At 44.7% G+C, this 12,800-nt stretch overlaps 1 protein-coding gene across 1 annotated transcript; it reads right to left on the bottom strand.

The window, feature by feature from the left end:
• Window positions 1–595: 595 nt before the first annotated feature.
• Window positions 596–12,447, bottom strand: DKC1 (dyskerin pseudouridine synthase 1). The gene is made up of 15 exons (XM_081125646.1): window positions 12,316–12,447; window positions 11,475–11,542; window positions 10,961–11,047; window positions 9,214–9,305; window positions 8,814–8,998; window positions 8,112–8,176; window positions 7,603–7,729; window positions 7,240–7,370; window positions 6,559–6,702; window positions 5,003–5,123; window positions 4,163–4,281; window positions 3,423–3,526; window positions 2,831–2,876; window positions 1,795–1,923; window positions 596–1,365 (listed from the first exon to the last, which is right to left on the bottom strand). The coding sequence occupies exons 1-15, from the start codon at window positions 12,329–12,331 to the stop codon at window positions 1,300–1,302; spliced, it is 1,500 nt and encodes a 499-aa protein (XP_080981772.1). The 5' UTR covers window positions 12,332–12,447; the 3' UTR covers window positions 596–1,299.
• Window positions 12,448–12,800: the final 353 nt, after the last annotated feature.

Raw genomic sequence — 12,800 nt, 5'->3', positions numbered from 1 at the left:
TGTCCACATAGAAGTCTAATTCTGGAACCCATTAGAGGAAGGCATTTAGCTTCCTGCTAATACTTGGAGGCTTACATTCTGGCCACATTTAGAGTGGGGGAAGGGGGGAAACCCAGCCTCTGGGCCTAGTGGTGAGTCCTGGGCACTAGGATGCACATACCTGCAAAGGCTTCTCATTGCTGCATCTGGAGACCTGCCCCACAAGCTGCTCTTCACATTCTTTCATGGGTTAAGGTACCAGATTGGAAGCAATCCTAGACCTCACCAAGGCCTTCAGATTCCTGAACATTCATCCACCACTATCCCAATTTTTGCCACTTACTGGGCCATCAGCACAAAGCTTCACTGGGCTCCTACAATTGGGTTTGAGCCTGATACCTGAAGGCCTGTCAAGAACTCTTTCATGCTTCCTCAGGCTTTTTCCAGGCATTCCCCCTCCCATACACACACAGACACTGACACTTTCTGCCAGATCCATTACATAACATCAAATTTTAAATACAACATAAAGGTCCCCTGAGTTTTAATCAAATTATGTTTTGGTCTACTAGTTGGAGATCACCATCAATTAGAAAACCCAACAGGAATACTTACAAAACGTAGTAAGCAAACTTTAATAAGTAAAAATTACAACCCAGCAACAACTGATTGCATCTTTTGAAAAAGGGTAAAAACAAGAGAATACATTTTGGATTCTGTCACAAACACAAGTAGTCAAATGGATTGAGGTACATGAGGCTCTACACACAAGCTTGAATAAGTGCACCGCTAGGCCAGGGGGACTGGAAATAAGGAGTAACAAAGGTGGCGCTGACACCAGGCTAGACCACTGTCCTCACAGCACACTGGAGATTTACCCCCCAGTAAACAAATATTCTTTTACTTGCTCTACACCATTTCACTGTGCAATTTTTACAAACTTTTTAAAGAGAAGGGCGTGGGGAGTAGCAGAAGCAAGTGAGTCAAGGACGATGATAAAACAGCCATCAGGAAACAGCTGCGCATGGTTACTGGGCAGTGGGGGGTCTGAAGGCAAGGCTTCCCAACTCTTCCAAGTAGAGAAGGGGCTGTGTCCAATCTGCCTCCTGCACCCGTATCCTTAAAACAGGACAAGATGGGATGACCACACCAGGTAACATCAATCAGGTCTCAGATAGCAGATAAAATGTGCCTCAACTCTCCACCCTTTCTGGGATCTATGTTCATTCCAAATTCCCTTAAGAACAAAAGGAACTATGTTTTCTCAATAAGGCTTTAATTTCTCCTCCCAGCTGCACACAGTGCTTAAGGTGATCTCCACTACTCAGAAAGTACTTCCACTTTTATTTTCTTCTTCTTCTTCTTCTTCTTGGTGGTATCACTGTCCTGTGACAAAGAGAAAGCAAGCTCACAGAATCTGTTAACGGAACTATTGCCTCTCCCAAAAAGGAAATCAGGGAAGTTCTACACAATTAAGTAAGCCTTTTCAGGATCTGTCAGGCTATCCTGGGTGAAACAATTCTGCACATAACACAAAGTCCTGAGCTTTTCAGCTGTACTCCAGTGGTCCACTTTTACAAATAGGAGCATTCAGATTCCCAAGCTACACACCCTCCCCACCTACCATCAACAGAATTCTATGAGCAGTTACTATAAAATGCCACGGCCTGTCTCTACATCCCGCTGGGGTAGTGAGGGCCAGAGGCACTCCAATAATACTGGGCAGCTCCCCAAGTAGCCAACCCAGCACCAACCGGGCAATTCACACACCCCAACTCCCCGCCAAGGAAGTATCCCGAATGCGTTTGTACACACCCCATCTCCCGGCTTGCCCGCACCCTCCGGAGCGGCTTTGGCCTTCTTATCCTTCTTCTTCTTCTTTTCCTTCTTAACTGGCTCTGGAGACTCTGGCGAAGTCTCATCACTTTCACTCTCTCGATTGCGCTAGGGTGGAGACGTTGGGTCAAATGTTAGATCTTATGCAAAAATGGATGAGAAAGGTTCAGAAAGTCAAAAGTTGAGGAGCCACCAGAAAAGATCCTGCATGGGTACCACAGGAGGGTCCTTAAATTTACTGAGGATTCAAAGGTGGTCTCATCCACAAAGAGCAGGAAGCAATGGGCACTGCAGGAGCACCAAAGCAGCAGCAGAATGGAGCTCAGGGAATGAATGGCCCTGAGCAAGCTGACTTTCTGGAGGCCAGCCTCACTAGTATATAAAAGTTGAACTACATGTCCCTTAGAGGTGCTCCCAAATGTCCTCAAAGGAGGCAGGCAAGACAGGAAAAGCTCTTCCAGACAGCTTGCTTCAGGTCACTCACTGCCACACGTCATTCTGTGCTGTAATGCCAGTGGTCCCCAACCCTGGGAAGCAAAGCTGCCACCACATGCTCTCCTCCTTAAACTTGAAACACTGAACTGGTGCCGTCTAGAGACAATTGCCGGCCTCAGGTGATACTGTTCCTGCTGAGTTCTGTACAGCTCCAAGTGTCATAGCCTCTGCTTTCAACACACCTGTGTCATCACTTGACTCAGGGTGGGGGCCAGAATAATATGCACCCCCACTCTCTCTCAGTGGTGTTGCCTAAGCTGAGGTGGAACATGAGGCAGATCTGATTCCTGAGCCCACATGTCTCCCAACAGACACAACAGGAAAGTGAACTGGCACCTACAGAACCCAAACAAGTACCCTGGGGTACAACACATCATCTCTGTGCACCATGCACCCACAGGGGCCAAAGGCCCTGCCGTACTGAGACAGGATATATGGCTGGACTGCACAGTCACCAGGAATAAGCCAACAGAACCATATCCCAAAGTACATTCCAAACTAATCACAGCATGCCACTCACCTTTGAGGCTTTTACTGTTTCAGCAACCGCCTCTGTCTTCACATCACTGAAAGGAGAGGTAGCAATCAGTTAGATTTGCTGAACAGCTTTCCATGGAGGGACTGCTTCATCCACAGTCAATCACTAATATCTGGCAAGTTTAAAGCCACCATCAAAATACTGACGCTGGACAAAAGAACTTACCACTTACTGTTGCAGACTGACTCCCTCTAGAGTCCCACAAGCCAGACTAGAAAGGGATAACTGTCTGCTGCAGAGGCCCAAGCAGTCAAGGTGAAGCAACCTGCTGCTACCCTATAGCCCCTAAGGCCTCGTGACTGGCCACACGTGTTCCTTTAGTCCCACATTTAGCAAATCACCCCTCCAAACTAAACCTACCCCCCTCCCCACACCTGGGCCCTGTGATCTCCTGTCCTCATTTGTAGTTGATGTACTCATCCAGGTGGCCAGCATGTTGCATCTGGCCCTCCAAATTCTAAATGCTCCTGTCCTCACCACTGCTGACACCCTCACCTGTAATTGACGGACTACTGCATCGGGGCAACTGTGCAGTCTCTACCTGCCCTGGGTCTCTAAAACCTCCTGCCCTCACCTGTAGTCAACATACTCCTGTATCCAGGTGGCAGGTGTACTATCTGTGGGCTTGCCATGCTTGTCCAGAAGGCCCTGCTTGATCATCAGCTTCTTCTGACTTGCCTGGTGAACATCAGGATTTCAATGTCAGAACGGTGTCAACACATATAGCAGCTATAATGACTGGATGCACTTGGCGCAAGTAAAGTTTCTCCCTTTTGTATTCTCACCTGGGCCTCACATTCCTCTATAGAGCACTCAAAATTCACCCTCTCCAATACGCACAAACATGGGACTTGTTAAAGGTCATGAAGCTTATTGTCTTAGTGAGAGCCTCTGCAGTGTCATTTTGTGGCACAGGGCTTTTGCACATACTATTCCAGCTGCCCTGGACTCTTCCCTCCCCTCTTTACCTCATCACCATCTAATGTTACATCCTTCACACTGGCATGGCTCAAGTGAATCTCCCTTACCCAGATCTCCGCAACAGGTTAAATCCCTCATTGTAGACTCTCCAGGTACCCTCAACTTGACTAAAATCCACCGTTGTATTGTGCAATTTGAGTGATGCCCATCTGCTTCCTCCCATCAGACAGAAATCTCTAAGGTCTGAGACGGGTCAGTTCCTATTCATGACCAACTTCCTCAGAGCCCAGCACAAGGCAAGGCTGTGGCAGTGGGGTAACACCAAAAGCTGCCCAAGTATTCAGCACCGCTCAACAAAATAACCTGGCAGGGCACACACCCAGTCCCACATACCTTTGGACCTAAACCCCACTTCCGAGGGTAAGTGTCTCTTTCCATAATCACTCTCTTGATCTTGGCTACTATCCCATGGTCGCAGGTAGAGATCACTGCTGTGGTCATTAATGCAATAGCTGCAGGTGTCACAAAGAGATAAAGAGTGATTTAACGGGAAAAGACTTGCCCAGCCAGGCGTGGCTCAGTGGTTGAGTGTCAACCTGGGATCCAGGCCGTCGGGGTTCGATTCCCAGTCAGGGCACATGCCCAGGTTGTGGGCTCCATCCCCAGTCGGGGGTGTGCAGGAGGCAGCCGATCAATGGCTCTCTCATCATTGATGTTTCTATCTCTCTCTCCCTCTCCTTTCCTCTCTCTGAAATCAATAAAGATATATTTAAAAAATAAAAAAATTTTAAAAAATAATAAAGGGGAAAGACTTGATAACTGCTAAGCCCTAATTATACTGTTTTATACAACTTTTTAAAACTCTAAACTCTACTGCCTTGAGATGTCCTTCGCTGAGGACATACATATGGATGGGCAGACAGACAAGGAGTGGACTAAAGGTTCTTCTTTAATAACCATGGACAATCATTCCTGTTCTTAATGATTTCCTCTCTTCTCTCTGGAGAACCAAGCTGCTGAGAAATAGCCTCTAAAAGCAGCCGGAGGGACAAGGAGAACCCCACTTACTTCCTCCTCACCTGTGCCTGACTGACATGGCCCTTTGCTGTGACGACCCTTACAGACCCTTGGCAATATAGTGAGATCAAACTGAATCACCAGGATTTGGGGACTTGCTCTTCATGAGCCTGGCTATGACAGTGCAGAAGGAACGAGGATGATGCCCTCTCTTACCTATGCAGATTGCTTCCCCTTTGGTGGTGATGACCACGATCTCCTGATTGACTTCAATGCCATCCTCATATCGTAAAACACCCGGAAGCATGATCTTCGCCCCATAGCAGATTGCATTCACCTATAAGGATGGCATCACCCATGAGAGCCCCAGCCACTGCCCTCCACCCCACACCAGGGCAAATATGGACAAAGGGGAGGGGGCCTGTGAGCATCTCCCTACTTGTGAAATGGAGCTAACACAGATAGCCATTGGCTACATTCAGCACATGAAAAGACTCCGAATAGCAACCATGCACTAGACACTTTACACAAGTTGACTTAGAAATGTTAAATAGGACTTTAAGTAGCAACTCCTTCTATGTCTGTGGAACTTAAGGATGTTTTCATTTAAAATCAAAGCCCAGCCTCAGTTTCCCTTAATTGCTCTTCTCTATTCCTTATCATTAAGGAAAAGAACCTTAACAGAACTAGACCTATTAGACCTATTAGGAGATCTGAACAGTTAATAGGTTCCTAAGGCCTAATGAACCAACTACACACAGGTTGACATAATTTATAGGCCAACTGGTACCTGTTAAGGTCACCTCTCCCTGAGTTCAATGGCACTCAATGCATCCACCTAACTTGTCCTATCTAGATCTTTTGCTGATCATATTCCACCCTCCCCCCCCCTAAAATTTGCCCAGATGCCACCAGTATGACCCCAGCAAAAGGAGGAATATATCACATTTATGTTGTTCTGTTTTATGTGGTTAATTATTTTCAATCATCATAGTGGCATGTTTTAGTATACCTCTTTAATTTTTCTTGTCTTTTATTATGAACTATACAAATATCCTTATAACAAGGTTTAAATATGAATGATAAACCTCATATTAAGAAATACATACAGAAACTTATATTCTTAGAAGAGAATTTACTGCTACATAATATTGAACAAAAACTTGATTATGCAGCTGGCCACAAAGACATCCTTAATTTATAAAAACCTATTCTGTGACCATTAGAAATAAAACGGCTATTTTTAAAATTCTGGAATACTTGGAAAAAAACTCATCCTTAAATGACTACTGAAGAGGAAAACTCAAGCTGACAAAATTAATTCTGTATTTACTCGCATAGTTAAGAGGACTACTCTCAATATTATTTAATAAATATGCTAAGAAAAAAAGGCTTAAAAGGCCCAGTGATGTTTAGGTTTTATAGACTCAAACTAGGATTTACTTAAACAGTTCAAAATTTTATGAAATTCACAAAAGAAAAATAACATATCTTTGAAACTCTCCAGTCTCAACTTTTTATCCCCGTTAAAACCACCTTTTCTAGCAGTAATTTTTAAAAATCCATTCATTGGGCACATGCAGAACTACCAGGTTAAGGGAAGGCAAATTCCTTGTTACAAATAAGACAACAACAAAAACAAGAAACCCCAAAGAATATAAGTTCATGTCACATTTCACCTCTTAAAATAGAAAAAGTTTTCAGAACATGGACCACATTTCATCTTTGAAGTCACATTTTGTCCAAACATGGACTTGAAACCTAGAACTTACTGCACTGTCTTTCATAACCAGCCGTTTATGAGATGTCAACAGCTTTTCCAAAGGGTAAACAACTCGCCGTAGGTAACTCTCGTCCTTGTGGTTATCATATAGCCACTGAGCATCAAGCACGTCATGCATTGTCACCATGTGGTCCTGAAAAGCAGCCATGTATAAAAATTATTCATTGTCACTGTATCTCGAATAGCCCAACAGACGCCAAACCTCCAAAAACTGAATGAATTTAGTCCTGTCTGCTAATCCAAGCTCATTAGTCTTCAGTCTCTTCAGAATCACTTCTCTTTTGGACATCTTTAACCTGCTGATATATTAAATCTGAGCAAGCATTTTTGTAGGCTGGGAGGTAAATGAATAGAGCAATGCTTTCTATCCAGTCATCTCCCCTAGCCTGTGTTTCAATGTCCCAAAGTTTAATTAACAGAACAGGGAAGCTGCCCTGAACTGAACTCAACACTTTGGAAATTGCCTTTTCTAGGAAATGAAGCAGGTGGGAGTTCCACCAAGAGCTAGAATATACAGGGTGGGACAAAAATACATTTACAGTTCTTCGTGTGGAAAATACAATAAATAATACAAGAAATAAACTGTTTCACATACAACTGTAAACCTACTTTGGCCCCACCTTGTATTAAGTGCCAGCACTAAAACTGTTAAGCCCACAGTGATGTGTACCTTTTCGCTCATGACTCCAGAACGAATCCTCCGAAGTTCCTGCATCTGACCACCAACTCCCAATAACAAACCAAGGTGTACACACAGCGTCCGAATGTAAGTGCCGGCCTCACAACTCACCCAAAAGATTCCTAAGATACACATATACAAAGGCAGCACACATTTTCCAAAGTAAATACATCACCAGTTGAAAAACCCAGAGTTATTCTCTATCTGAGCCAGAGAGAACAGAGACGATAGACACAGGCCATGAATGCACCATATACTAAGGGCATCTGCTTTTAACAGAGTGTAATTTTCAAGAATCAATTCCTACCAATGTATGGTCTGTTAATTCAGTTCCTCACAGGCCTAATGACCCACCTAATCTTCTTTCAGAATCATACTCAATCATTTTGCTCTCGTAGATGGTCCGCACTCGGAGTTGCCTCTTTACTGCAGCAATAAGTGGGGGTCGCTGGAATAAGGCACCCGTCAGAGTTTCTAGGGCCTAAGAACAAGCACAAACCAAAATAAAGACTCTCAGTGCATGGACTCTACGATAATATCAAAGGGCATATTTTGGGAGTTTAAGGTCACAACTGAACCATTCAAGATTTCTGTCAATCATTTAAGATCTAAAATGTCCTTTCAATTTTTGCTTTTTTCAACTATACAGGGATGGCTCAGTGCTGGACCAGAACACTGTCCTCAGAAGGGACATGGCCAGAAGTGCCCCTGTCTTTTGTAGTCACCAGTCCAAGCTGGCTAGGGAAGCCCACTGAAAAGGGCACAAGAGAAGCTAGCCAGGAAAGCTGACCTATCTCCAGATGCCTAGGGGCTTCAGAGACCCAAGTCACCAAAAGATGCCCTCCCTATAATTACAGACTTACCCTAGAAAGCTGAGTACCCCCTTCAATAGCATTGTGCAGCCGGACAATTCCCACATACTCTTTGCCTGAAAAATGACAAAAGAGTAGTCAGGTGTGGCCACTGACTTTTATGTATTTTTTATATACTCATATCATCCCCATTTTGTGCAGCAGGAAAAGCAGGCAATTTGACCTTCTGTTTCTGTAAAATTTGCATTAAGACAGATTTCATGGCACAGATGTGGGAAAGGAATGATGACACTTTCTCTCGGGGGGGGGGTTCAACTTTCAATGTGCTAACAAGGACAGTTGGAATACCCAGTGTAGAGCATGCCTGGAAAAAACTCTGTAACATCAAGTAGGAGAATTTTCCCAGGTGAAAATCCCAGAAGGGCACTTTAGACAGAAGCAGGAACCTAGAGTAATAAGCTGAGAGCTGAATTCAAACACAGGTCTACTTCAGTGCTAGGAACAGACACAGTTGGCTCAATGTGCACATGCTTAGTAACCAATGTGCACATGCCTAGTAACCCAGCACTCCAAGAAAAGGCAGACAAAGAGCACAGAAGGCACACAGAAAACTAGAGCGTCCCTGCTTAGGCCTTTTTTTTTTTTTTTTTTTTTAAACTAATAAAGGAATCAATTTCAAGAGCTAAAACGTAGAAGGGAAAGGAAATACAGAAAGCCTTCCAATCTCAAATTAGGCACCTCTTCCATACATACCTGCACTCTGTTGTGATTTTACCAAGCGAGTGGCTCGTTCTATGCACACGATTAAACAGCCAGTAACCTTGGGATCCAGAGTACCACTGTGTCCTGTCTTCTCTACCCGAAGTATTCGTCGGATCCAGGCTACCACCTCATGGGAAGAGGGGTTAGAGGGCTTGTCAAGATTAATGAAACCTGTCCTAGAATGGAAAAGAAATTACTGGGCATTGGTTCTGGTTCCCTAATAAAAACTAAGTCTGAAGAGTAAAAAAAAGAGTTCACCATGGGTACAGGTTATATGATATTTAGGAAAATGCCATTCTAAGATGCCACTACCTCCTTAAATAACTAATGCTAAAAGGGTTGTTTTGAAAAGAACATAAGTTTGAACAGTGCTTGCTCCCAACACACTTACCTGATATAATCCCCAATCTCTCTCTTCAGAGGATTTGAACCACAAGGAAGAGGAGTATAGTGTGTCGTCCTTATATTTAGTTTATCAAAATTCTAGAAAGCAATGATACAACACAAAATAAACTAAAGAAACCATTAATATATGTAAAACAAGAAATCAGCACCCACCACTGACTATAATATGGTTACCCTTCAAGTTCACAAACTTGGATTCTGCTCCTGTATTTTCATTATCTGCTGTGACAGACTGTTAAGCCTCCTTATATACCAGAAAAATTACTCATGACTAATAAGACCAATGTGATCACTTCTCTAGAAAGACTTTCTGGGGTACTACAGAATAGACTGGGCTTCACTATGCAAGTTTATAAATAAAGTATGGACTAGCTTTGATTTTCTCAGGGACAACAGATAGCCACATCGAGGACTGACAGCAATGCTTCTCAAATATGACTAGCTTGTTCTTGCTCTAGATGCTCCTCTCTGCTTTTCTCATGTATGCTCCTTTTTACTCTCCTTTCTGAGGCTCAATCACTAGTCTGAAAGAGCTCCCCTCAATTGAAGCCCACCTTTCATATCACCCAGTTTAGTTTTGTTATGGTATTTACCAAAAGTAGCAATTATTTTAAAACTATCACCTACCCCTAGATTTTATTTTATTTATTTATTTATTTTTTTTTTTTAATGTATCTTTATTGATTTCAGAGAGAGGGAAGGAGAGGGAGAGAGAGAGACAGAAACATCAATGATGAGAGAGTCATTGATCAGCTGCAGCCCACAACCCGGGCATGTGCCCTGACCGGGAATCGAACCCCGATCGCCTGGATCCTAGGTCGACGCTTAACCGCTGAGCCACGCCCGGCCGGGCAAGATTTTAAGTTCCATGACAGTAGGGACATTGCCTACCAGGTTCACTAGCATATTCCCAAGGCCTACAATAGAAAAGCAGATACTTCCTTAATGGCAGACATATTTGGCTGAGCAGAAACTCAACTGCGTTGAATATATAAGCAAGTCCCATTCCTTTACCATATACGTACATATGTTTTATTAAAACACTTTGTCAAGGGGTGTTCTCAGTAACCTTTTCTACCTTTAAACCTTTCTCCTAATCTCAGAGGTGGTGCCTATTCAGTCATTTGTTAAATTTGCAATTCAACTCATTAGTAAACTACCCTATTTAAAACCCAACATAATAGTCAATAATTTCTAGAAGACATGTTACATGCCAGGCACTATGGCTAAACATGTTTCATGGATTACCCCCTGCAGCCCTTGGCTTGACTTTCTAAAATAAGATATTATGAGCAAACACCTTCAGAGAGGTTAAATGACTGGCCCAAGGTCACACACTACCTGACCCAAACTGGTCAGGCTCATGCTTCTCAAGCATTAAAGTAGCCCTACTCCATGTGTGGCCAACAAACTGGGACAAGTTGGTAAAGTGAAGTACGGAAACCAAGAACTAATTGCTTATAAACTTTGATAGCAGTTTGATGTTATTTTGACATTTTAACTGTATTCTACGATAGTGTTGGGTGCACTGGAAATGAAAACAAAAAAAAAACACACACACAAAGAAAACCTGGTCCTTCATCTCAGACACCTTGAGGAACACTGCTTTAGAATATCACCTGGCATTTCCCAAGTGAAGGATGCTAGCATTATGCACCCTTAATGAACTGTTTAACATTTCCAAATAATGTAAAAGCCAGGCACTGACCAGATGCACAATCTTAACCACATACCTTTAGCAACAGGGGCCACTGAGATGTGTCCAACTGAGCCACTTTGGATTCAGGTTTGATAAGAAATTCTCCAACATGCTGTATTTCCTTCCATGGGACAGAAACACACACTATTAGACTTTCCACTGGATTTTGAAAATTCCATTACTACCACAGAAGCCTATGCCCCTCCAATAGAAAACATGCTAGTGTATGCATCTTCACTGGGAACTCAAAAGGAAAGAGAAAAAATTAGCCAGGATCTCAGAAAAGTACAGCTATTTAAAGAGAAAGAGGGATAGTGGGCCTGCAGGTGGAATAAGAAAGAAAAAATTTCAGGGAAAGCAGTCAGTGTGACCAACACCATTTAGCAAACTATACGAGATAGGAGAGATTTAGGTTGGCTGTGGTTATTTACATCACCCAATTCTAGTCTATTCCTTTGAAACCTTTAAAAATAGTTTTCTGTAATTTGTTATCTAAGTGACCTTACTTTTAGTCAAAATAAAACAAAACAAAACATATTCCTACTTACTGCAACATCTTCTTCTGGTAATGACTTCGGCTCTTTTTTCTTTTTATGCTTCTTCGGCAAAATAATTACTAAAAAAACAAACACGAGATTTGGGAGTTCTTTCAGAAAATAAAGGCAACAAAGTTTAAAATAGAGAACGAAACCAGCACAGGTAGAAAATGGGTGTTTGTCTACAATTACTGGGGAAAACAAGCTGTGTAAGGCAAAATGCGCGGGCTGCATGGCTCGGTAACCAACTGGAAGCAGTCGCACGTGTCAGCTTCCATTAGGTTCACCACGTGGCGGTGGGGCTTCACATGCTGCAGAAGCGCTCGGCCTGCCTGCCGGAAAGTTCCATAAGTAATCCCTTGACTGTTCCCGCGCGTTTGTGACCTTTAGAACTTTCTTGCGTGTCAAAGCTACGCCCGCACCCCCGACCCCTTTTCTTCCCCACCCATTCCAACCATCCGTTCCTCCCCTCGGCCCGTAGCGCTGACCGCGGTATCTGGGCTGCCGGGAGAACAGATACAACAGGGCTCCTGCCACTGCTGGGCTGCCGGCATGGCCGTCGCCTTCCGATGGTGATCAGGGCCCCAAGAAGGCTGTGCCATCAGCGAGGGGCCCGGGCCTCCTGGCGCCAGCTCATGGCGAGGGCCTCCCGCGTTCTCACCCTCAGCCGTGGAGCCAAGGCCAAATGGCAAGGCTGGCAGGAGGCCCGGCAGCGACCGGACCCACGGAGCAGCTGGAGCTAACGGAGAGCTCGGGCTCCGACGCCGTCCTCCGGCCCAGGTTCTCCGAGCCAGCAAAGCTGGCCCCAGTCGGGAAAATTCAGCCAAACCAATCGTGAGAAAACTACCCTTACCTTCCATATCCGCCATGTTCCCCCGCAGAGCGTGCGAGCCGCGTTGGCCACCGCTAAAAGAGCGATTATACACTCCCACCGCTCTCAGGCCTCGCCGCTAGAACCCGCCCACCTGGGCGCCTCTCTGTGCGTGCCGCGTCGCTGGGCGGGGCCAGAATGAGGGGGCCTGTGGCGCGCGACCGGTCTGCGCAATCTCATTGGCTGTCTTTTTCCCAGTGGTGGCGCGCCTGCGCGTGCGCCTGCGCTTTGGGTCTCAACCCCCGCCTTTGGCAGCTCGGGACTGGGAGGGCGTGCGCTGCCCGCCCTGGCAGCCCGCAGCCTGTGGGAGTGGCCCCGGCCGCTGTTCTACTTTAGCGGAGTTTAACCTGGGCCTGGGCAGCTGGGCACCGGGCTGCGTACTCTGTTAACTGTAATTTATTGTTTCTTCTCGCCGACCCTTTGAAGTTGTTATCGGATCAGTCCGATTGGAAAATGAAGACGTTTAG

The sequence above is a fragment of the Miniopterus schreibersii genome, assembly GCF_964146895.1.
Source record: "Miniopterus schreibersii genome assembly, chromosome: X".
Taxonomy (NCBI): Eukaryota; Metazoa; Chordata; class Mammalia; order Chiroptera; family Miniopteridae; genus Miniopterus; species Miniopterus schreibersii.
The sequence above is the reverse complement of the archived record's forward strand: the minus strand, read 5'-3'. Positions and strand labels throughout refer to the sequence as shown.

Bases quoted from the DNA above. Each gene is read 5' to 3' on its own strand.
- DKC1 (XM_081125646.1), bottom strand. The intron at 9,306-10,960 runs GTATGTGGTTAA...ATTGCTTTCTAG, and splicing joins AGTGGCCCCTGTTGCTAAAG to AATTTTGATAAACTAAATAT. The intron at 7,371-7,602 runs GTGGGTCATTAG...TGTGTATCTTAG, and splicing joins TGATTCTGAAAGAAGATTAG to GAATCTTTTGGGTGAGTTGT.